At 44.2% G+C, this 23,853-nt stretch overlaps 1 protein-coding gene across 1 annotated transcript; it reads left to right on the forward strand.

Annotated features, from left to right (window-relative positions):
• The first annotated feature begins 21,876 nt into the window (after positions 1–21,876).
• On the forward strand, positions 21,877–23,853 carry LOC146041557 (zinc finger BED domain-containing protein 5-like). The gene has a single exon (XM_083161512.1). It carries the CDS (start codon positions 21,877–21,879, stop codon positions 23,851–23,853), a length of 1,977 nt encoding a protein of 658 aa, XP_083017638.1.

The raw sequence follows: 23,853 nt of genomic DNA on the forward strand, positions 1-23,853 counted from the left end.
ACAAACTATTACAGAGGTTGAACTTCTAAAGAGGGAAGATTTATTGGTATCCAAGGGAACCAAAAATAAGGATAAAACAGACCAAACAGATATTTTTTTTACTTCACGATGTTGTGATGTAAAATTGGTCGTGAAGGACCATTTATGGTCCTTCACGACCAATTTACCATCACAACATCGTGAAGTAAAAAAAATATTGAGAAAACATTGGGGCCTCCTTAACGAGGACCCAGTAATAAGAGAAAAAATTCCCAAAGTACCAAATCTTATTTTCAGATGGGCCCCTAATTCAAAGAACAAATTAGTATGGAGCATGTGTCCCATCTCCCCTAAAAATGCATTAACAACGTTATTTATATAATTGAATGCATATGCTCTAAATTTTATATTGAACAACTCCACCATTTAAAATTAGATTGGGGGAACACCTCAGAAATATACGTAAGGGCTTGGATACACATTCACTTTCAGACCACTTCAAATCTTGCCACCAGTGTAATGCTAACAAAATTTAAAAAATGTATGTACTGCAGAAAGTATTTGCAAACGCCAGAGGAGGTGATTTCTCCAAAAAACTAGCGTAGTGTGAAATGGCCTTGATTTTTAACTACAAAACTTAGATAACTAATGGTCTTAATAAAGACCTTGAAACAAAATGTTTTTTATAAAAATATTTTTATTCTTTGTCACAAATTTTAATATTTGTCTTTTTCTATTTTTGAGGAAAATACATGTGAGATGGCACTTTAAATGATTTAAGGAATCCCGAGCTTTTATCGCGGAATATGGTGGTACGCAAATCAAATACCATGAACCGCAGATGTCAGTTCCATCTTCCGGTCACAGAGTATATGAGGAAGGCGGAGCGTGCAGATGAGACATAATCTCCATTTCAATCCAAAGCTGAATACCGGAAGTCTGGGGAGGACACGCGAATGAGGAGATTGTGACACGTAGGTGGCACGCAAATGTCACCTCCTCCTTAAGCTTCCAGCTGGATACTGGAAGCTCTGCGCACGGACTCCAGATTAACTTCAGCTGAGGCTAATGTTAACATCTAAACTCTGGAGTGTATCTTGATTCCGCTGGGACCTTTATGCCTTGTATGGGATGGGGATTTTAGTTGCTAGATATTCTATGTCTGGAAATAGGTTTTTCCTGCAAACTCCCGGAAGGGGGTATAAATACCAGTATTATCACACAGTATTATCACCTTAAGAAAGATACTTGTGTATCGAAACTGGTCAGCTTGTGGACACAGAGGATGATACCAGGGAACTCTTCTCCTTGACCTGCATCCAGGGATGCCTATTTAACACCTTATGCCTTTTTTGTCTGCATTTTTCTTTGTGGACAAAAGTTTATGGTGAGAGTCCTATGACCCTATCTCTAATGTCATTTTATCTTGTTCATTGTTTTTATTAAAAACGTATTGCACCATAAGGTACTCTTTACCTAGCACGGCGCCCGCGATTACAATCGCGGGCGTCTGGGGTAAAAAATCGCGGGCATCGCGGGTAAATCAAAAACGGGTGCGACGCGATGCCCGCGATTTTCCCATAGGGATCAATGTTAAAAGTCAGATTGGTCGCGATTTTAGCGTTAATTGGCTCAATGCCCGCGATTTTTACATAGGAAACAATGTTAAATGGGCCACAGAGCCCTAATAGTCCCCCTGAAGTGTGAAATGGCCCCCACAATTTTTAACGCCACCCCACGATCAACGTGAACCCGAAGCGTGGCGAGCGCAGCGAGCCCGCGAGGGGCGGCGGTACGCGTCCTCCGACCTTTTCATACCCCCACTATCCACGTCGGCGTGGAGTTGAGAATAGAATAGTGTGGCGAGCGCAGCGAGCCACCGAGCCCGAAGCGTGGCGAGCGCAGCGAGCCCCGCGAGGGGACGCGGATACCTTCACAGTTATACGCGTCCCCTCACGGGCTTCACAGGTGTCCGTGGCGACGCGGACACCTGTGAAGCCCGCGAGGGGACGCGTTTACCTGTGAAGGTATCCGCGTGCGCTCGCCACGCTTCGGGCTCGGTGGCTCGCTGCGCTCGCCACACTATTCTATTCTCAACTCCACGCCGACGTGGATAGTGGGGGTATGAAAAGGTCGGAGGACGCGTACCGCCGCCCCTCGCGGGCTCGCTGCGCTCGCCACGCTACGGGTTCACGTTGATCGTGGGGTGGCGTTAAAAATTGTGGGGGCCATTTCACACTTCAGGGGGACTATTAGGGCTCTGTGGCCCATTTAACATTGATTCCTATGTAAAAATCGCGACCAATCTGACTTTTAACACTAAAATCGCGACCAATCTGATTTTTAACATTGGTCCCTATGGGAAATCGCGGCCATCGCGGGCATCGCATCGCACCCGTTTTTTAGTGCATGCGATGGTCGCGATGGTCGCGATGGGCGCCGTGCTAGGTAAAGAGTACCCACCATAATATTTCATTCATCCCTTTGAGTGCACTTCTTACACTATGGGTGAGAAAGGAGGAGAGGAATCCATTGGTGGAAATCATATCCCCCTCAATCAAACGTTTGAGTCTACAATAACAGTAGACAATATATTTTGGTACGAGTTGAAAATCATATTGTCTTGGATTTTTGTGTAAAAATGTGTTAATAGTATTACACTGTTTTGGGTCTCAATACATACTCTGTTTTGGGTCTCAATACATCAAACGAGAGAAGGAAAACCATCATTTGGGATTTCTCAGAAACTCTTGTGGTATTGTATGTCTTTGATTGAAGTGGTTCTTCAATTATCTGATGAAATGTCCCTAAAACTGCTTTTCAGCGCATGATAAATTAGTCTGAGACCTTTTGTTCTTTTGGATTCATATATAGGTCTTTGTTTGGAGTTACGAGTCCATCTATTGGGAAGATGGTTTCTTCACTGCTTGTATTGGGTTTGTCTCCAATTGTCTGGGTCTACTGACATGGGAGCATGTTGGGTATCTTGAAATCATTTTTTAGAGTTGTTACAAACAATTTCAGAATATAGAGGCCTATATGGTCTTTTATGTGGTCTCATTATATTGGTATTATTGGTATTATCCCAGTTAGACCTCTGGAGAAGTGGTGGAGCCATGTCTGACGGCCCTGGACCGGGTCTCTCAGAGTCGTTTTCCACCTGCTTCTCCGAGGTAAACATAATGTCCCTTTGGAAGTATAATCTCTGTTTTGTTTTTCTTGATTTTGTACTGTATACAGGTTGAGTGTCCCGTTTCCGAATATCCGTTATCCGAATTATTCCAAAAACCATACATTCCAGAAAGTGAACAAATATATTTTTTTTTGCTAAAAACTTACTGGGGACATCTGTAACAGCACTACTGAGGGAATGATATGTAACTGCCATTATATATGTACAAGACAATGATTGCTTGGCATTTAAATTCAGTGCCTGGGATTGTACACAAACTTTATTTCATGTTTTGAAACCTTGTTTTATGCACAAATAAAATATATTTGTGTTTATTTCATGTGTTTGATGTATATGTAAAACATAAATGCAAGATACCTCAAGATACATCATTGAAATATTAAAATATTCCGGGGGGGGGGGCTGTGGCCAGGACCGGCATGGAGTAAGAAGTCTCCTGCCTGAGCTCTCCCACCAAAATCCTGCTAGCCCATCCTGCGGTGCCTTTGTCCTGGGCAAGCCCAGTGGCGAGTGTTTGCCCTGCCCTGCGGTCGTGGAACTGAAGAGACCCGGCGCGGTACCTGCCCCAGGATCATAGCGCCGCCATCTTGCCCTGCTGTACGGGGACGGCCGTCCCCACTGCCTGAGATCGGCGCCGGTGCAGCAGCCCTGAGGTAATTCGGGAGTGCGGGGAGTGCGGCTGAACCCGGCCTACCTGAGCGGTGAGTGGTGCTGGCGAGTCTCTCCGCCGAGAGGATGCTGCCCACGGCGCGAGGTTCCAGCCGCCATCTTGCTTCCGCCCTCCTGCCGGGACCCCTGCTACCAGCCGCCGGTGCTTCTGCCTATGCGTGGAGCGGACACATGGCAGCACAACACAGTACCCTAGGGACTGCATCCTTCTCCTCCCCGGCCCCTGTTGAGTGTTGGGCCGTGGGCCACCTGGAAAACGGAGCCGCCATCTTAAGTGCTGCATAAGCAGCCTCAGGTAGCCTGCAAAATCACAGTTGAGCTAGACCCTGAGCGAGGAAGCACTGTGGTACACTGAGTATATGTACCATCCAAATACTGGCAGCAACAGGGCTAAACCAGAGCTTGCTACATTCATGTACTGGGCCTATTTACATCTGTTATGACCTGCTGCAATTAATGACACTATCCTTATGCTGACAGTGCCTAAGAGAGTGCATCAAATTAATTAATCTGCTCATATTTGCATTGTACTGGCATCCAATACCTCTGCCCTCCCTCTCATATTATCCTTTGGACATTTTCATAATATTGCGGTATCTACTACTGCCTCTCATTATTGTTTCGCCCCTAGTCGGACCATACCTTGGTCAACATGGGGAAAACCAGTCAAAGCTCAGCAGCCGCCAAGCTAGAAAAATTCTCTAGGCTTCCTCCACAACCTAAACAGCCTGAGGATCTACAGCCTGTACCCCCTACTGCAAACACCCCCCCCCCCCACTGCTGATACCCCTGAAGATCCCTTCCAAAAGATTCTTGATGCAGTAGCCGCAACTGAAACCAGATTGGTGGACAAGATGGGACAACTGCAATCTGACTTGTCCATCATCCACCATGACCTACAGCGTGTGCGTGAGAGGGTGGACGAGGTGGAGGCGCGTTGGAATACACAGTGGCCCCTTTGAACAGACGTACTGCCACTCTGGAATCCCAAATGCAAGCAGTTCAAAGGAAAATGAGGGACATGGAGGGCCACCTCAGGCGTAATAACGTTCGCTTTGTAGGGCTGCCTGAGAAGGAGGAGGGGGGCTCACCAGAGCAATTCTTGGAAAAATGGCTCACGGATACCTTTGGAGCAGAGGCCTTCACTAGCCAGTTTGCGGTGGAGCGTGCGCAGAGTTCCTTTGTGTCCGCTACCGCCTGTTGCACCACCCCGCACGTTTTTGGCTAAACTCCTGCACTACAGGGACCGTGACACTATCCTTCGGCTAGCCCGCACGGCAGGACCCCTCAAATGGAATGGATCGCCTATTTCAGTGTTCCCTGACTTCGCGGTGGATATACAAAAAGAAAGGGCGCAATTTGTACCGATTAAGCGGAGGCTTAAGTAACTTAATATCCAATATGCCATGCTCTTTCCGTCAAAGCTGAGAATTGTCGTCGATGGAGAAACAAAGTTCTTTGTCTAACCAAAGGAGGCGGTGGCCTGGCTCGACAGGCACAGACCACAGAGGTGGGCATTGGACAATGACTGACTATAGGTTATGTCCCACTCTGGATCCTGCCAGGATAAGTAGCTAACATATCACTGTGGCTCTGCGATATAGACTGTCATTCTATGATAATTTGTTATGTTTTTTTTTTCTATTTTTCTCTCCTTCCTTAAATGGCAAAGTCTTTCCCTACGCTATGCTGCTAAGCTTAATTTACGTATATTTACCTGATACGCTGTGCCCCGGGTAGGGTATACCTCTGCCCTTTAGCAATAATACGGTGGGAGACCTAGGACCGGTAGCCATTAAATTTTTTTGTCCTCACTTTAGGATTAGTTTTAGTAACTTGTTATAATTGGGTAATGTTTGCTAGGTAGTCTAGCTACCCTAGGTTAAGGTTGTTTTTCTTTTGGGATCCAAGTATGCCTCAGTTGGGTATTGGTATACATGGTGTGGGTGGGGTTAATACTTCCCAGTTAGATACTAGGGTCTTTTATGTTAATGTTTGTAATGTTTTTGTGTTGATAGCAGGTATGTTTTATATGGCTCCTCTTTCGAAATTTGACAAGGTATGGTCTTCACATTATTTACCAGAATACAGCTGGGTGCTGAAATTGGGCACTCTCCATTGCTTTAACCTTTGGGTATGGCGTCACTAAACTTCCTCTCCTGGAATGTGAGAGGCCTTAATGATAAAGTGAAGAGGTCTTTAGTTCTCAGGCAGCTGAAACAGTACAATTCAGATGTAACATGCCTTCTAGAAACTCACCTGACGGGTAGTAGGGTTTTGTCGCTTAAGAAGCCTTGGGTCGGGTGGTCATACCATTCCACTCATACATCCTCATCAAGAGGGGTCTCGGTGCTCATTAGAAAAACTGTTCCTTTCTCAGTGATGGGAGTGCAGATTGACCCATGGGGTAGATTTGTTTTTATACATTGTCACTTAAATTCTCTGCCGGTGCTACTGATGGCGGTTTACATTCACCCACCTTACTCCCCATCGGTGCTCAAAAAGGTGGCCGAATTCATGGCGTCATCTCCCGACACCCCCACCATTTGCATGGGGGACTTTAACAACATCTTGAACCCCATGTTAGATAGAATCTCTATGAGATCACACTTCACCCAGCCCCGGATGTCGCACTTCCCAGACGTGGTAGCTGAACTCGGCTTGGTGGATGCATGGAGAGTTAAAAATCCAGACTCTAGACAGTACTCGTGCTTTTCACACACTCACTCTTCCTTCTCCAGGTTAGACATGGCACTGATTACATCGGACTTAGTCCCTAGGATACGCCATATTAAGTACGAAAGTAGGGGTATATCTGACCACTCCCTTGTCTCCTTACATTTAGATCTTAACTGTTGTAGAGGCCAGCTGATATGGAAATTTAACCCTTTCTGGTTAACCCGTATGGGCGCGGGACTGGACCTTGAAGCTGCATGGAAAGAATTTTTTGAGAAAAATTCTGGGACCGTACCTGCAGATACATTGTGGGATGCATTTAAGGCCTTTCTTAGAGGGACATTAGTTCAAAGGGTCACCAGTCTAAAATCTTTTTATAAGAAGCAGGAGGTGGATCTGGAATCCCGCTGTGTGGCAGCAGAATTAAAATTCCTAAATGATAAACTAGATTCCTCTAAGATCGATTGGCTGGAGGCGCAAAAAGACTGGAAAAATTATCTACTGGAAAAAACCCGATATAAATTAATGTTTAGCTCCCATTCGACCTACACCTTTAGTAATAGGCCGGGCAGCTACATGGCACGGCTTGTACGGGGGGAGCAAGCTCCATGTACTGTTACGGAACTGCACACGGCAAGCGGGGAGATTGTCACCAGGACCCCTGATATTGTCAATGAATTTGTGTCATATTACACTAACCTGTACACTTCACAATCCTCATGTACTCTGGATGACTTCCGAGCTTATCTACACAACATACCACTCCCATCCTTATCCACTGAAGATAGCAATATGTTAGAAGCACCTCTTACACTTGAGGAGATCAGAACTGCTATTCAGTCTTCCCCTAATGGTAAAGCCTCGGGTTCAGATGACATTCCATCTGAACTATATAAAAAACACATTGATTTTTTCTCCTCTCATCTCCTTAATGTCTCCCAGCAAATATTCAACGAGGGCCTTCTCCCGAACTCAATGTCCGAAGCGATAATCATTGTCCTCCCCAAACCTGGTAAAGACCCCACCTACCCAGATTCTTATCGCCCTATTTCTTTACTCCCAACAGACATTAAAATCCTAGCTAGAGTGTTAGCTACCAGATTAAATAGTATTATAACGCATATTATACACCCAGACCAAACCGGTTTCATGCCCAATAAAACCACCTCCATTAACCTCCGCCGACTGTTCATTCACATGCAGGCCCCCAGGAAAGATTGGTGCACCTCAGCTGTAGCCTCCCTGGATGCGGCAAAGGCATTTGACTCGGTTGAGTGGGGCTATCTATGGGAGGTAATGGACAGATTCGGATTCGGGCCAAAGTTCACCAGATTTATTCAAACATTGTACGCCTCACCGAAAGCTAGGATATTAGTAAATGGATTTGTATCACACTCTTTTCCCTTATACAGAGGCACGAGGCAGGGCTGCCCCTTATCCCCCGGTTTATTTGCCATCGCCACTGAGCCCCTAGCCTGTTTAATTAGGTCAAATCAGCGTATCTCTGGCCTTAAAATAGGAACTAGGGAAGATAAAATTGCTTTGTATGCTGATGATATTCTCCTTTTTATCCATGACTACACTGTCTCACTGTCCCTATTAATTGCCGACATTACAGACTTTGGTCAATACTCTGGCTTGCTAATTAATTGGTCCAAGTCCTCTATCACGCCACTTAGGGGTGATGTTTCAAATTCCTTCCCAATACAATCCCCGCTCCCATGGACTGATACATTTAAATACCTAGGGATTTGGATCTCCAACGAGCCCGGTGCTTATATCTCACTGAACCTTCTTCCACAAATCGCATACCTGCGTTCTAAGGCCCCACTCTGGTGCAAATTACCACTAACTGTCACGGGAAGAATTAATTTAGTGAAAATGATGTTCCAGCCCAAACTTCTTTATATATTGGTACAATCCCTGATTTATATCCCTCAGAAACTGAAAGCATACTCTCCTCCTTAATATGGGCACATAAGCGCTCTAGGATCAGTCTTCGGACTCTTACCAGAGCCAAGAGCATGGGTGGTTTGGCCCTCCCTGATTTTAGGCATTATTATTATGCAGCTCAATTATGTTTTATATGGGAATGGCTTACTATAATGAGGGATGATGCCCTTCACATTCAATTATTTGCTCAATATTGTTCTGGACTCTCCCCGTTACAGGTTCTGCTAGGAGGTACTACTGAAGGTATTAGAATACCTCTATTAAAACAGGCAATTCTTATATGGAGGTATTAGCTCCACTAGGGAGCTGGTTTGCACATCTGCACGCCGAATGAATGTAATATTAATTCTTGTGACAAGGCCCCAAATCATCCAATCAGTGGAGGGGGTGCTGTTCCTAGCAGTCAGGTATACAATGGTTTTTAGGACAAAAGAGAAAAGGGACTGCTGTATGAGGAACGCACTAAAGAAGCAAGAGAAAAAAAATTGTATGTTTTTTTCTTTCATAAAATGTAACTTTTATTTCTTAAACCATTAATATTCCCGTAATTTGTTATGCGGGAAGGGGGGTTTACAGCGAAAAATAGAGGTTAAAACTTTTTAGACATACAGAACATATATTGTGTTCAAAGAAAGAAATGGTGTTTTAAATCACGTTGGAGTCCAAGTTGGAAGATGTTAGTTTAATTACTGTCCGTGATGTTAGTGCAACATATAATTCTCTCCCTTCATGTGTAACCGTTTATGATGGTATAGGCTGCTTCTGGTTATCTGTTGTGTCTAATAATTTTATGTAGGATTTATATATATCCAATAAAGATCTCAGGTAGTACTGAGTATTCTGATTGCAATATATCTAATAATTCCACCATTAATTATCATCTATAGGTGGCTAGAGATTACACTGGCTTTGGAGATATCTTTATTAAGTTGGTACCATTTATTTATAAATGGTCCTTTGGTGCCATCTACTGGTGTTTGATGGTAATGCACTGATTTTCAGTGAAGTATACACAGTGAGGCTTATTTCTGACACAGAAAAAAAAATTTTATCAAAGGGAGGAAAAAATGATTCCCTGTGAGAAGCAGGGTAATCAGTTATACATAAGGTCAGGGATATCTGGTCTGAATAAATCAGTACACTTCCAGGAGATTATGATTCAGGTGTACTGGTGCGCTCAGGTGGACCTATCTTGTGTATTGTATTATGGGCTTGGGTAATTCCCTGGTTGCCCTTAAATATACAGGTATGAGGCTAATAGAAAGCCCAACAAGGGTCACTACCTGTCTCACCCCAGGTGTGAGGGTTAGCACCTGGGAGATCTAAATAGCGCACAGTTACACTAACAAACACATTATTTCAATTAATGTCAATTTATAAACATAACATTCCTCTTGGGAACCGACGCATGCGTTTCGCTGAATAGAATCAGCTTTGTCAAGGCCAACCTGAGTGCCCCAGCTGGCTTATATTTATTTATTGGTATCCCACCAATGGGAACGCTGTCCCTGGGTCACATGTGGGTGGTGTCCAATCATGCATCCCACTCTGTTTCCCCAGCGCCTCCCCCCTGTCTGACGTATTTTCACTGTCAGTCTGACGTTTGCGATCATGTGATCGCGTTTCTGTGTCACGTGGCCGGCGTCCCGAACCACGTGACCGGCGTCCAGCGTCATACTGCCCGCTTATTGGAACAGATCTGGGCTCCGGTCACATGACCGCCCGGCAGCTACCTCCTTCTTGTTCCCCGTGTGAGCGTGTGACGTAATCGTATGTCACACCATGTGATCGCCGTTCAGCCAATCAGGGCGGTTTTAGCCTAGCACCAGGAAGTACTTGTATTGTTTATGCCACTGCCCCAGCCCCGGAATCTGCATGATATATAACGTATGTCACAGATATATTGATTATTTACATGATTTTTACACAAATAAATCTATCCATGGATGCTCTACCTGTCTTAGGTTTCCTCTTCATTTGGTGGGTGGTATGAGCGCTGCTGTTTCATTATAATGCTACACTGGCATAAAATATCTTATGGTTCATCCATTTAATTTTATATGATTAATCACCTAATCGTGATTTATAGGTTGGAATATTGTAATAAATAATTACCAGGGTGTCTTGTGAGGTTTGTACTACATTTAATAAGGTAATCCATAATTACCTATCATTTGATGTGAATAAGTGCTACTGAATGGGTCGTATGGTGTTGGTGAAGGTGAGTGAAGACAAATCTTATATACTGTAGGTAAATATAATTGAGTGACAAATTGTATCCAAGCAACTTGATACATATATTGTGATTTTTGTGTATTGGGCATACATTCTTGGGTGAGATATAAAAAAAGGATTTTTTGCTGGATTCAAGATGGGATGGGTCATGAAAAAATAGGAAACGTGGGATTGGAAGGAAAATAAGTGACCACTACAAAAAGTGCCTAAAACCAAAACAAAAATAGGTGGATATGTGACAATAAGATGAAATATTTCTAAAATATATGGACCATAATGGGGATGATTAATCCAAGATACTATAGGTTGTGTGGATGAACAGGTTCTCGTCAGAGTGGGTGTTAGGGTCACTTGGTTCTGTAGAGAACAGTATTGAGTTATTTATACACAAATTGGCATCTGATAAAACGTTCGAATAATTCAGGAAAGGTTCCTGCTAGAGCAGTGATATTAAAATATCAATAGGATCCGAAACTGGGTGGGTGGTTGGTAAATATTAATTCCTGCATAGGAGTTCATGGTGGTTTTGGTTGTTGAAAATGGGGTTCATTCATAAAGAAGGGAGAGGAAAAAAGTAGTTTGAAAGAAATCTTTCATGTTCACACTTTATTGTATGTGAATAAATAATTAATTGTAGTTAGCAAATTCCTAACAGGACTTCTTAATGCATTCTATCCCACAGCCGTGGGTCAGGTAAGTATTTCCATTTGAGGAGGGAATTATATCCCACCTCAGTGGGTTTGTTTGTGGAAATTCCCTAAAGATGTTGATTTTTTTTGGGGGGGGGGGGGGGGGGGGGTATGGGATTTGTATTACATTGCATTGCCAGTAAAAAAAGGGGGAGAGGGGAGAGAAAAAAGAGAGAGACGGGTGGATACACGAAAAAGATATGTGTATCAATGATATCATGTCGCATTCAATCATATCAGAGAGTATCTGTGACTGTAGCTGTCAATTAATCATTTCAGAGAGCATCTGTGAATATAGTTGTAGGTTTGAATGATTCTATTATGCTGAAAGAAAAGGGGGGGGGGGTAAAGAGAGAGGGGGAGGGAATTCTGAAGAGGAGAGAAAATCATCTGGAAAGAGATATCTCCAGTTGTTAGTCAGATAGTCGGATCCTATTGATATTTTAATATCACTGCTCTAGCAGGAACCTTTCCTGAATTATTCGAACGTTTTATCAGATGCCAATTTGTGTATAAATAACTCAATACTGTTCTCTACAGAACCAAGTGACCCTAACACCCACTCTGACGAGAACCTGTTCATCCACACAACCTATAGTATCTTGGATTAATCATCCCCATTATGGTCCATATATTTTAGAAATATTTCTTCTCCCCACTTTCTTCCCCCCCCACCCCCCCTTCCTCTCCTCTTCATTTTATTTCTCCTTCCCTCTCATTTCATCTCATTGTCACATATCCACCTATTTTTGTTTTGGTTTTAGGCACTTTTTGTAGTGGTCACTTATTTTCCTTCCAATCCCACGTTTCCCATTTTTTCATGACCCATCCCATCTTGAATCCAGCAAAAAATCCTTTTTTTATATCTCACCCAAGAATGTATGCCCAATACACAAAAATCACAATATATGTATCAAGTTGCTTGGATACAATTTGTCACTCAATTATATTTACCTATATAAGATTTGTCTTCACTCAACTTCACCAACACCATACGACCCATTCAGTAGCACTTATTCACATCAAATGATAGGTAATTATGGATTACCTTATTAAATGTAGTACAAACCTCACAAGACACCCTGGTAATTATTTATTACAATATTCCAACCTATAAATCACGATTAGGTGATTAATCATATGAAATTAAATGGATGAACCATAAGATATTTTATGCCAGTGTAGCATTATAATGAAACAGCAGCGCTCATACCACCCACCAAATGAAGAGGAAACCTAAGACAGGTAGAGCATTTATGGATAGATTTATTTGTGTAAAAATCATGTAAATAATCAATATATCTGTGACATACGTTATATATCATGCAGATTCCGGGGCTGGGGCAGTGGCATAAACAATACAAGTACTTCCTGGTGCTAGGCTAAAACCGCCCTGATTGGCTGAACGGCGATCACATGGTGTGACATACGATTACGTCACACGCTCACACAGGGAACAAGAAGGAGGTAGCTGCCGGGCGGTCATGTGACCGGAGCCCAGATCTGCTCCAATAAGCGGGCAGTATGACGCTGGACGCCGGTCACGTGGTTCGGGACGCCGGCCACGTGACACAGAAACGCGATCACATGATCGCAAACGTCAGACTGACAGTGAAAATACGTCAGACAGGGGGGAGGCGCTGGGGAAACAGAGTGGGATGCATGATTGGACACCACCCACATGTGACCCAGGGACAGCGTTCCCATTGGTGGGATACCAATAAATAAATATAAGCCAGCTGGGGCACTCAGGTTGGCCTTGACAAAGCTGATTCTATTCAGCGAAACGCATGCGTCGGTTCCCAAGAGGAATGTTATGTTTATAAATTGACATTAATTGAAATAATGTGTTTGTTAGTGTAACTGTGCGCTATTTAGATCTCCCAGGTGCTAACCCTCACACCTGGGGTGAGACAGGTAGTGACCCTTGTTGGGCTTTCTATTAGCCTCATACCTGTATATTTAAGGGCAACCAGGGAATTACCCAAGCCCATAATACAATACACAAGATAGGTCCACCTGAGCGCACCAGTACACCTGAATCATAATCTCCTGGAAGTGTACTGATTTATTCAGACCAGATATCCCTGACCTTATGTATAACTGATTACCCTGCTTTTCACAGGGAATCATTTTTTCCTCCCTTTGATAAAAATTTTTTTTCTGTGTGTCAGAAATAAGCCTCACTGTGTATACTTCACTGAAAATCAGTGCATTACCATCAAACACCAGTAGATGGCACCAAAGGACCATTTATAAATAAATGGTACCAACTTAATAAAGATATCTCCAAAGCCAGTGTAATCTCTAGCCACCTATAGATGATAATTAATGGTGGAATTATTAGATATATTGCAATCAGAATACTCAGTACTACCTGAGATCTTTATTGGATATATATAAATCCTACATAAAATTATTAGACACAACAGATAACCAGAAGCAGCCTATACCATCATAAACGGTTACACATGAAGGGAGAGAATTATATGTTGCACTAACATCACGGACAGTAATTAAACTAACATCTTCCAACTTGGACTCCAACGTGATTTTAAAACACCATTTCTTTCTTTGAACACAATATATGTTCTGTATGTCTAAAAAGTTTTAACCTCTATTTTTCGCTGTAAACCCCCCTTCCCGCATAACAAATTACGGGAATATTAATGGTTTAAGAAATAAAAGTTACATTTTATGAAAGAAAAAAACATACAATTTTTTTTCTCTTGCTTCTTTAGTGTGTTCCTCATACAGCAGTCCCTTTTCTCTTTTGTCCTAAAAAAAATTCTTATATGGAGACAGGTGCATAGTGTTATGGGAGGGCAGGGACGTGACCCGGAAACTTCCTTATCTAACACTCGGGCTTTACCTGAGCTGACGGCTTTGGAGGTGGAAAATACGTGGTATAGATGGAAGGTCTGTAATCTAGGAGACCTATATGAGAACAATACTCTTAAAACCTTCCAACAATTGCGGGATACCTTTCCCATCCCTAACTCACAATTTTATAGGTACCTCCAGCTATGACATGCTCTCAATAAGCAAATGGGTGTGTCCCCCCCGGCTATCGTTACCTCCCCTGTTAAAGTATTGATTCAGAGCGCCTCAGGCAAACATCTTGTTTCCACAATGTACAGCAGAAATGTCACTCTGACCTGCTGCCATCTGTCAGGGCAAAATGGGAGGCTGACCTGGGAACTGTGTCTGATGAGTTATGGTCTAGTGCAGCGGTTCCCAACCCGTGGTACGCGTACCACGGGGGGTACGCGCTGATCTCCCAGGGGGTACGCGACGCCGATAGTGGTAATGGCGGCGGCGTGACCCGTCACATACGCCGGGTCACGCCGCCGCGGCTGGAAGAAAACCATGCTCATGCGCAGACGCGATGTAAGGAGACCGCCGCGCCTGTATTATATTCGCCGCGGCTGGAAGGACCCCCGGAGCATGCGCAGTCGCGCTGGAAGGAGATTGCCGCGCCTGGACTAAAGACGCCGACCCTGGAAGGACCCCCGGAGCAGCGCGAGAAGGACACCGCCCTGCCGCCGCGCCTGGAAGGACCCCCGGAGCAGCGCGAGAAGGACACCGCCCTGCCGCCGCGCCTGGAAGGAGCAGCGCGAGAAGAACACCGCCCTGCCGCCGCGCCTGGAAGGAAGGACGCCATCGCCATCGCTGGATGTGTGGATTTATGCCAGGTGAGTATTCATCTTTGATCATAGGCGTGCGCAGGGGGGGGTGTCGGGTAGGGGTACCTTCTCCCTCCCTTATTGACTATGCTGAATAAAAATATATAAAGGTTGCTGTTATGGGTTCACCTCCAAAAAAGGGAAGGGGACATGGGCCATGGCTGGCACAGGAGAATGGGGTGAGGACTGGCACAGGGGAATAGGATCAGGGCTGACACAGGGGGAAGGGGGAAGGGGACATGGCTGACAGGGTTAGGGGGACATGGCTGAAATGGCTGTCACTGGTGGAAGAGTACATGGCTGACAGAGGGGGACATGGGCCATGGCTGGCACAGAAGAATGGGTTCAGGACTGGCACAGGGGAATAGGGTCAGGGTTAACACAGGGGGAAGGGGACATGGCTGACAGGGTTAGAGGGGCATGGCTGAAATGGCTGTCACTGGTGGAAGAGTACATGGCTGACAGAGGGGGAGGGGGACATGGGCCATGGCTGGCACAGGAGAATGGGTTCAGGACTGGCACAGGGGAATAGGGTCAGGGTTAACACAGGGGGAAGGGGACATGGCTGACAGGGTTAGGGGGACATGGCTGACACAGGTGGAAGGGTACATGGCTGACACAGGGGGAGGGGGACATGAGTGACACAGGAATGGGGACATGGCTGACACAGGGGGTCACGATGTGAGGCATATTGTGTAATGGGCATCACGGTCTCTACGGCGTAATGTTTAATGGGCATCACGGTCTGTAAGGGGCAATGTGTAATGGGCATCACATTGTGAAGCGCAATGTGTAATGGGCATCGCAGTCTGAGGTGCAGCGTGGGCATTACAGTGTTTGGTATAACAAGTAATGGGCATTACGGCATTGCTAAGCCATGGCATAATGTGTAATGGACATTACGGTGTGTGGCATTAGTTAAATGGGCATTATTTGTGATGGGCATAATGGAGTGTGGCATTATGTTTAATGGTCATTACTGTGTTTGGAAGGACCCCCGGAGCAGCGCAGTCTTGGAGAAGGACACCGCCCTGCCGCCGTGCCTGGAAGGAAGGAAGGATCGCTGGATGTGTGGATTGATGCCAGGTGAGTATTCATCTTTAATCATAGGCGTGCACAGAGGGGGGGGTGTCGGGTAGGGGTGCCTTCTCCCTCCCTCCTCCAGCCACCGGAAAAATTTGAAGCAGGATATATACAGATGCGCAGATGAATAGTGATTTGTGCACGTGTTTGAGCCGCAGTGCCTTCACACAGCGAGTGATGTTTCTGACACAGGGGGAAGGGGACATGGGCCATGGCTGGCACAGGAGAATGGGGTGAGGACTGGCACAGGGGAATAGGATCAGGGCTGACACAGGGGGAAGGGGACATGGCTGACAGGGTTAGGGGGACATGGCTGACATGGCTGACACAGGGGGAAGAGTACATGGCTGACAGAGGGGGAGGGGGCCATGGCTGGCACAGGAGAATGGGTTCAGGACTGGCACAGGGGAATAGGGTCAGGGCTGACACGGGGAAGGGGACATGGCTGACAGGGTTAGGGGGACATGGCTGACACAGGTGGAAGGGTACATGACTGACACAGGGGCTCACGATGTGAGGCATATTGTGTAATGGGCATCACTGTCTCTACGGCGTAATGTTTAATGGGCATCACGGTCTGTAAGGGGCAATGTGTAATGGGCATCACATTGTGAAGCGCAATGTGTAATGGGCATCACGGTCTGAGGTGCAGCGTGGGCATTACAGTGTTTGGTATAACAAGTAATGGGCATTACGGCATTGCTAAGCCATGGCATAATGTGTAATGGACATTACGGTGTGTGGCATTATGTTAAATGGGCATTATGTGTGATGGGCATAATGGAGTGTGGCATTATGTTTAATGTTCATTACTGTGTTTGGCATTATGTGTAATGAGCATTACAGTTTGTGTATGTGGAATCTATGAGGGGGCAGTGGGAACCATGGGGATCAAGGTGAGGGCTGTGAGAAGACAATGAGCAATAAAGGGGTAATGAGAGATGTGACTGGGCATTGACCGTTATTGAGAAGGCAGTGAGAGCTGTGAGGGGGCTAAGTGCAGTGAGGGAAGAATGAGAGCTGTGAGATAGGAATGAAAGCTGCGAGGGCACAGTGAGAACCACAGGGATCATTAAAGATGTTGTTTTATTAAAATGTGTGATATGTGATTTGCAACAATTCTGCAAATTGTGTATTCATTATTTTTAGTGCTGCGTATGTCTTTTTTTTCTTGGCTAGGCTGTGTGTGAACCTCGTGCCAGCAAAGTCCGTTTATTCTGCCAGCAAGGTGTCAGCAAAGTCCTTTCATTCTGCCAGCAAGGTGTCAGCAAAGTCCGTTTATTCTGCCAGTAAGGTGTCAGCAAAGTCCTTTCATTCTGCCAGCAAGGTGTCAGCAAAGTCCTTTCATTCTGCCAGCAAGGTGTCAGCAAAGTCCGTTTATTCTGCCAGTAAGGTGTCAGCAAAGTCCTCTTATTCTGCCAGTAAGGTGTCAGCAAAGTCCTCTTATTCTGCCAGTAAGGTGCCAGCAAAGTCCTCTTATTGTGCAAGCAAGGTGTCAGCAAAGTACTTTTATTGTGTCAGCAAAGTCCTCTTATTCTGCCAGCCAGGTGTCAGCATAGTCCTTTCATTCTGCCAGTAAGGTGTCAGCAAAGTCCTTTCATTCTGCCAGCAAGGTGTCAGCAAAGTCCTTTCATTCTGCCAGCAAGGTGTCAGCAAAGTCTGTTTATTCTGCCAGTAAGGTGTCAGCAAAGTCCTCTTATTCTGCAAGCAAGGTGTCAGCAAAGTACTTTTATTGTGTCAGCAAAGTCCTCTTATTCTGCCAGCCAGGTGTCAGCATAGTCCTTTCATTCTGCCAGTAAGGTGTCAGCAAAGTCCTTTCATTCTGCCAGCAAGGTGTCAGCAAAGTCCTTTCATTCTGCCAGCAAGGTGTCAGCAAAGTCCGTTTATTCTGCCAGTAAGGTGTCAGCAAAGTCCTCTTATTCTGCAAGCAAGGTGTCAGCAAAGTTCTTTTATTGTGTCAGTAAAGTCCTCTTATTCTGCCAGCAAGGTGTCAGCAAAGTCCTTTTATTCTGCCAGCAAGGTGTCAGCAAAGTCCTCTTATTCTGCCAGTAAGGTGTCAGCAAAGTCCTCTTATTCTGCCAGTAAGGTGTCAGCAAAGTCCTTTTATTCTGCTAGCAAGGTGTCAGCAAAGTCCTTTTATTCTGCCAGCAAGGTGTCAGCAAAGTCCTCTTATTCTGCCAGTAAGGTGTCAGCAAAGTCCTCTTATTCTGCCAGTAAGGTGTCAGCAAAGTCCTCTTATTGTGCAAGCAAGGTGTCAGCAAAGTCCTTTTATTCTGCCAGCAAGGTGTCAGCAAAGTCCGTTTATTCTGCCAGTAAGGTGTCAGCAAAGTCCTTTTATTCTGCCAGCAAGGTGTCAGCAAAGTCCGTTTATTCTGCCAGCAAGGTGTCAGCAAAGTCCTCTTATTCTGCCAGTAAGGTGTCAGCAAAGTCCTCTTATTCTGCCAGTAAGGTGTCAGCAAAGTCCTCTTATTGTGCAAGCAAGGTGTCAGCAAAGTCCTTTTATTCTGCCAGCAAGGTGTCAGCAAAGTCCGTTTATTCTGCCAGTAAGGTGTCAGCAAAGTCCTTTTATTCTGCCAGCAAGGTGTCAGCAAAGTCCGTTTATTCTGCCAGCAAGGTGTCAGCAAAGTCCGTTTATTCTGCCAGTAAGGTGTCAGCAAAGTCCTCTTATTCTGCCAGTAAGGTGTCAGCAAAGTCCTCTTATTGTGCAAGCAAGGTGTCAGCAAAGTACTTTTATTGTGTCAGCAAAGTCCTCTTATTCTGCCAGCAAGGTGTCAGCAAAGTCCTTTTATTCTGCCAGTAAGGTGTCAGCAAAGTCCTTTCATTCTGCCAGCAAGGTGTCAGCAAAGTCCTTTCATTCTGCCAGCAAGGTGTCAGCAAAGTCCTTTCATTCTGCCAGCAAGGTGTCAGCAAAGTCCTCTTATTGTGCAAGCAAGGTGTCAGCATAGTTCTTTTATTGTGTCAGCAAAGTCCTCTTATTCTGCCAGCAAGGTGTCAGCAAAGTCCTTTTATTCTGCCAGCAAGGTGTCAGCAAAGTCCTTTTATTCTGCCAGCAAGGTGTCATTCAAGTCCTCTTATTCTGCAAGCAAGCTGTCATTCAAGTCCTCTTATTCTGCAAGCAAGGTGTCATTCAAGTCCTCTTATTTGGCCAGCAAGGTGTCAGCAAAGTCCTCTTATTCTGCCAGCAAGGTGTCAGCAAAGTCCTTTTATTCTGCCAGCAAGGTGTCAGCAAAGTCCTTTTATTCTGCCAGCAAGGTGTCATTCAAGTCCTCTTATTCTGCAAGCAAGCTGTCATTCAAGTCCTCTTATTCTCCAAGCAAGGTGTCATTCAAGTCCTCTTATTTGGCCAGCAAGGTGTCAGCAAAGTCCTCTTATTCTGCAAGCAAGGTGTCATTTAAGTCCTCTTATTTGGCCAGCAAGGTGTCATTCAAGTCCTCTTATTCTGCAAGCAAGGTGTCATTCAAGTCCTCTTATTCTGCAAGCAAGGTGTCATCCAAGTCCTCTTATTCTGTAAGCAAGGTGTCATTCAAGTCCTCTTATTTGGCCAGCAAGGTGTCATTCAAGTCCTCTTATTCTGCAAGCAAGGTGTCATTCAAGTCCTCTTATTCTGCAAGCAAGGTGTCATTCAAGTCCTCTTATTCTGCAAGCAAGGTGTCATTCAAGTCCTCTTATTTGGCCAGCAAGGTGTCATTCAAGTCCTCTTATTTGGCCAGCAAGGTGTCAGCAAAGTCCTCTTATTCTGCAAGCAAGGTGTCATTCAAGTCCTCTTATTCTGCAAGCAAGGTGTCATTCAAGTCCTCTTATTCTGCAAGCAAGGTGTCATCCAAGTCCTCTTATTCTGTAAGCAAGGTGTCATTCAAGTCCTCTTATTTGGCCAGCAAGGTGTCATTCAAGTCCTCTTATTTGGCCAGCAAGGTGTCATTCAAGTCCTCTTATTCTGCAAGCAAGGTGTCATTCAAGTCCTCTTATTCTGCAAGCAAGGTGTCATTCAAGTCCTCTTATTCTGCAAGCAAGCTGTCATTCAAGTCCTCTTATTCTGCAAGCAAGGTGTCATTCAAGTCCTCTTATTCTGCAAGCAAGGTGTCATTCAAGTCCTCTTATTTGGCCAGCAAGGTGTCAGCAAAGTCCTCTTATTCTGCAAGCAAGGTGTCATTTAAGTCCTCTTATTTGGCCAGCAAGGTGTCATTCAAGTCCTCTTATTCTGCAAGCAAGGTGTCATTCAAGTCCTCTTATTCTGCAAGCAAGGTGTCATTCAAGTCCTCTTATTCTGCAAGCAAGGTGTCATTCAAGTCCTCTTATTCTGCAAGCAAGGTGTCATTCAAGTCCTCTTATTCTGCAAGCAAGGTGTCATTCAAGTCCTCTTATTCTGCAAGCAAGGTGTCATTCAAGTCCTCTTATTCTGCAAGCAAGGTGTCATCCAAGTCCTCTTATTCTGTAAGCAAGGTGTCATTCAAGTCCTCTTATTTGGCCAGCAAGGTGTCATTCAAGTCCTCTTATTTGGCCAGCAAGGTGTCATTCAAGTCCTCTTATTCTGCAAGCAAGGTGTCATTCAAGTCCTCTTATTCTGCAAGCAAGGTGTCATTCAAGTCCTCTTATTCTGCAAGCAAGCTGTCATTCAAGTCCTCTTATTCTGCAAGCAAGGTGTCATTCAAGTCCTCTTATTCTGCAAGCAAGGTGTCATTCAAGTCCTCTTATTTGGCCAGCAAGGTGTCAGCAAAGTCCTCTTATTCTGCAAGCAAGGTGTCATTTAAGTCCTCTTATTTGGCCAGCAAGGTGTCATTCAAGTCCTCTTATTCTGCAAGCAAGGTGTCATTCAAGTCCTCTTATTCTGCAAGCAAGGTGTCATTCAAGTCCTCTTATTCTGCAAGCAAGGTGTCATTCAAGTCCTCTTATTCTGCAAGCAAGGTGTCATTCAAGTCCTCTTATTCTGCAAGCAAGGTGTCATTCAAGTCCTCTTATTCTGCAAGCAAGGTGTCATTCAAGTCCTCTTATTCTGCAAGCAAGGTGTCATTCAAGTCCTCTTATTTGGCCAGCAAGGTGTCATTCAAGTCCTCTTATTTGGCCAGCAAGGTGTCATTCAAGTCCTCTTATTTGGCCAGCAAGGTGTCATTCAAGTCCTCTTATTCTGCAAGCAAGGTGTCATTCAAGTCCTCTTATTCTGCAAGCAAGCTGTCATTCAAGTCCTCTTATTCTGCAAGCAAGCTGTCATTCAAGTCCTCTTATTCTGCAAGCAAGGTGTCATTCAAGTCCTCTTATTCTGCAAGCAAGGTGTCATTCAAGTCCTCTTATTTGGCCAGCAAGGTGTCAGCAAAGTCCTCTTATTCTGCAAGCAAGGTGTCATTCAAGTCCTCTTATTTGGCCAGCAAGGTGTCATTCAAGTCCTCTTATTCTGCAAGCAAGGTGTCATTCAAGTCCTCTTATTCTGCAAGCAAGGTGTCATTCAAGTCCTCTTATTCTGCAAGCAAGGTGTCATTCAAGTCCTCTTATTCTGCAAGCAAGGTGTCATTCAAGTCCTCTTATTTGGCCAGCAAGGTGTCATTCAAGTCCTCTTATTTGGCCAGCAAGGTGTCATTCAAGTCCTCTTATTTGGCCAGCAAGGTGTCATTCAAGTCCTCTTATTCTGCAAGCAAGCTGTCATTCAATTCCTCTTATTCTGCCAGCAAGGTGTCATTCAAGTCTTCTTATTCTGCCAGCAAGGAATTAAAAGGCATTCAAAATGGATAAGTGGTTGAAAATGGGAATTTTTAGCAGACCATCACCTGTTACTAGCACTGAATCTCCAGTTACGGATTTGGCAGCTGCAAGTACTTCTGTGCAGTCTCATGAATCACAAGGACAGGGGGACCAGGGTGCAGCTACTGATATCCCTGCTCTAGAAAGAGATACAGTTATAACTAATCATAAAACTCAAAACTGTGCTCCTTCAAAAAAGAGAAAATATTGCGATGACTATTTGAAATATGGGTTTTCAGTCACAGGAGTTGAAGACTGTCCTAAACCACTGTGCGTTGTATGTGGCGAGATATTGGCTAACGGGTCCTTGAAACCATCGTTGTTAATGCGCCATTTAAAGACAAAGCATCCAAATTATAAAGATAAACATGTTAGTTTTTTCAAGAGACTATCAAAAGGTCCAACTATATCTTCTTTTGTTTCATCTGCAAACAAGGTCAATGAGAATGCGGTTGAGGCATCATACAGAATAAGTCACCGTATTTCTAAATGTGGTAAAAATCATACAATCGCTGAAAAATTGATACTTCCTTGCATAAGCGATACAGTTAGATGTATGTTTGGTGAAGACCATATCCTAAAAATTAACAAAATTCCATTTTCAAACAATACAGTTTCTCGCAGAATAAATGAGATGTCTGATGACATTGAATCCACATTGATTGAAAGAATAAAAAAAAGTCCATTCTTTTCAGTGCAGGTAGATGAAAGCACAGATGTATCAAATCTGTCCATTTTGCTTGTCATTGTTAGATATATCAATGATAAAATGCTTGAAGAGAATCTTTTACTGTGCCACCCTCTCACTGAGAGATGTACAGGTCAGGACATATTTAATGCCATTCACGGTTATTTTGTTAAAAAACACATTGATTGGGCCAATTGCTGTGGTATTTGCACGGATGGTGGTAAGTCTATGTCGGGCTGTTATACAGGCTTACGTGGCCGCATAAAAGAAGTCGCTCCTCATGTTCCTTGGAGCCATTGCTGTATTCATAGACAAAGTCTTGCTACCAAACACCTGCCATATGCACTGAAGGAAGTTCTGAATGAATCGGTCAAATTTGTTAATTTCATTAAGGCCAATGCCACAAACTCCAGATTATTCAAATCTTTGTGTACAGAGATGGACAGCATCCATACAACCTTACTTTTCCACACCGAAGTGAGGTGGCTTTCACGAGGGAAAGTACTCACCAGATTGTTCGAATTGAGACATGAAGTTCAACTTTTTTTAGAAGACCACCCTTTTCAGTTGAGCTTTAAGTTTCATGAAAGTGAATGGCTTCAACAGCTTGCGTACTTATCTGATATCTTTTCAGAAATAAATAAACTTAATTTAGGATTACAGAATAGTTTCATAACCATCTTTAAGGTTTCTGACAAAATCGAGTCTATGATCAAGAAATTGGATTTTTGGGAATCTTGTATCAAAAAAGACCAGTGTGAAGTTTTTGAGACACTCTACAGTTTCTTATCGGAGAATGAGCTGCAATTGTCAAAAGAAGTAAAAAGTAGTATAGTAACTCACTTAAAAGAACTTAAGGTGTCATTCAGACACTATTTTCCGAAGCAAAATAGTGTTAATAACTGGATTTCCAATCCATTCAACGAAACTTTCTTTCAACAAGCTGAAAACTTATCAGTTTCTGAAAAACAAAACTTGATTGAACTTTCGACTGATTCGTCTTTACAGTCAGATTTCAAAAAATCTAAACTCATCGACTTCTGGTCAGCAGTGAAAGAAGAGTACCAACAACTCAGTGAGAAAGCAATACAATATTTATTGCCTTTCACAAACACAGAGCTTGTCGAAAGAGCATTCTCTTCTTATGCGTACATTAAGAATAAATATCGCAGTAAGCTTGATGCAGCTCCTGATTTGAGATTATATCTTTCTTCATTCGACCCTGATTTTAAAAAACTCAGCTCCATGAAACAAGCTCAAGGATCGCATTGA

This window comes from Crinia signifera, chromosome 19, assembly GCF_055691185.1.
Source record: "Crinia signifera chromosome 19, ASM5569118v1, whole genome shotgun sequence".
Lineage (NCBI taxonomy): Eukaryota > Metazoa > Chordata > Amphibia > Anura > Myobatrachidae > Crinia > Crinia signifera.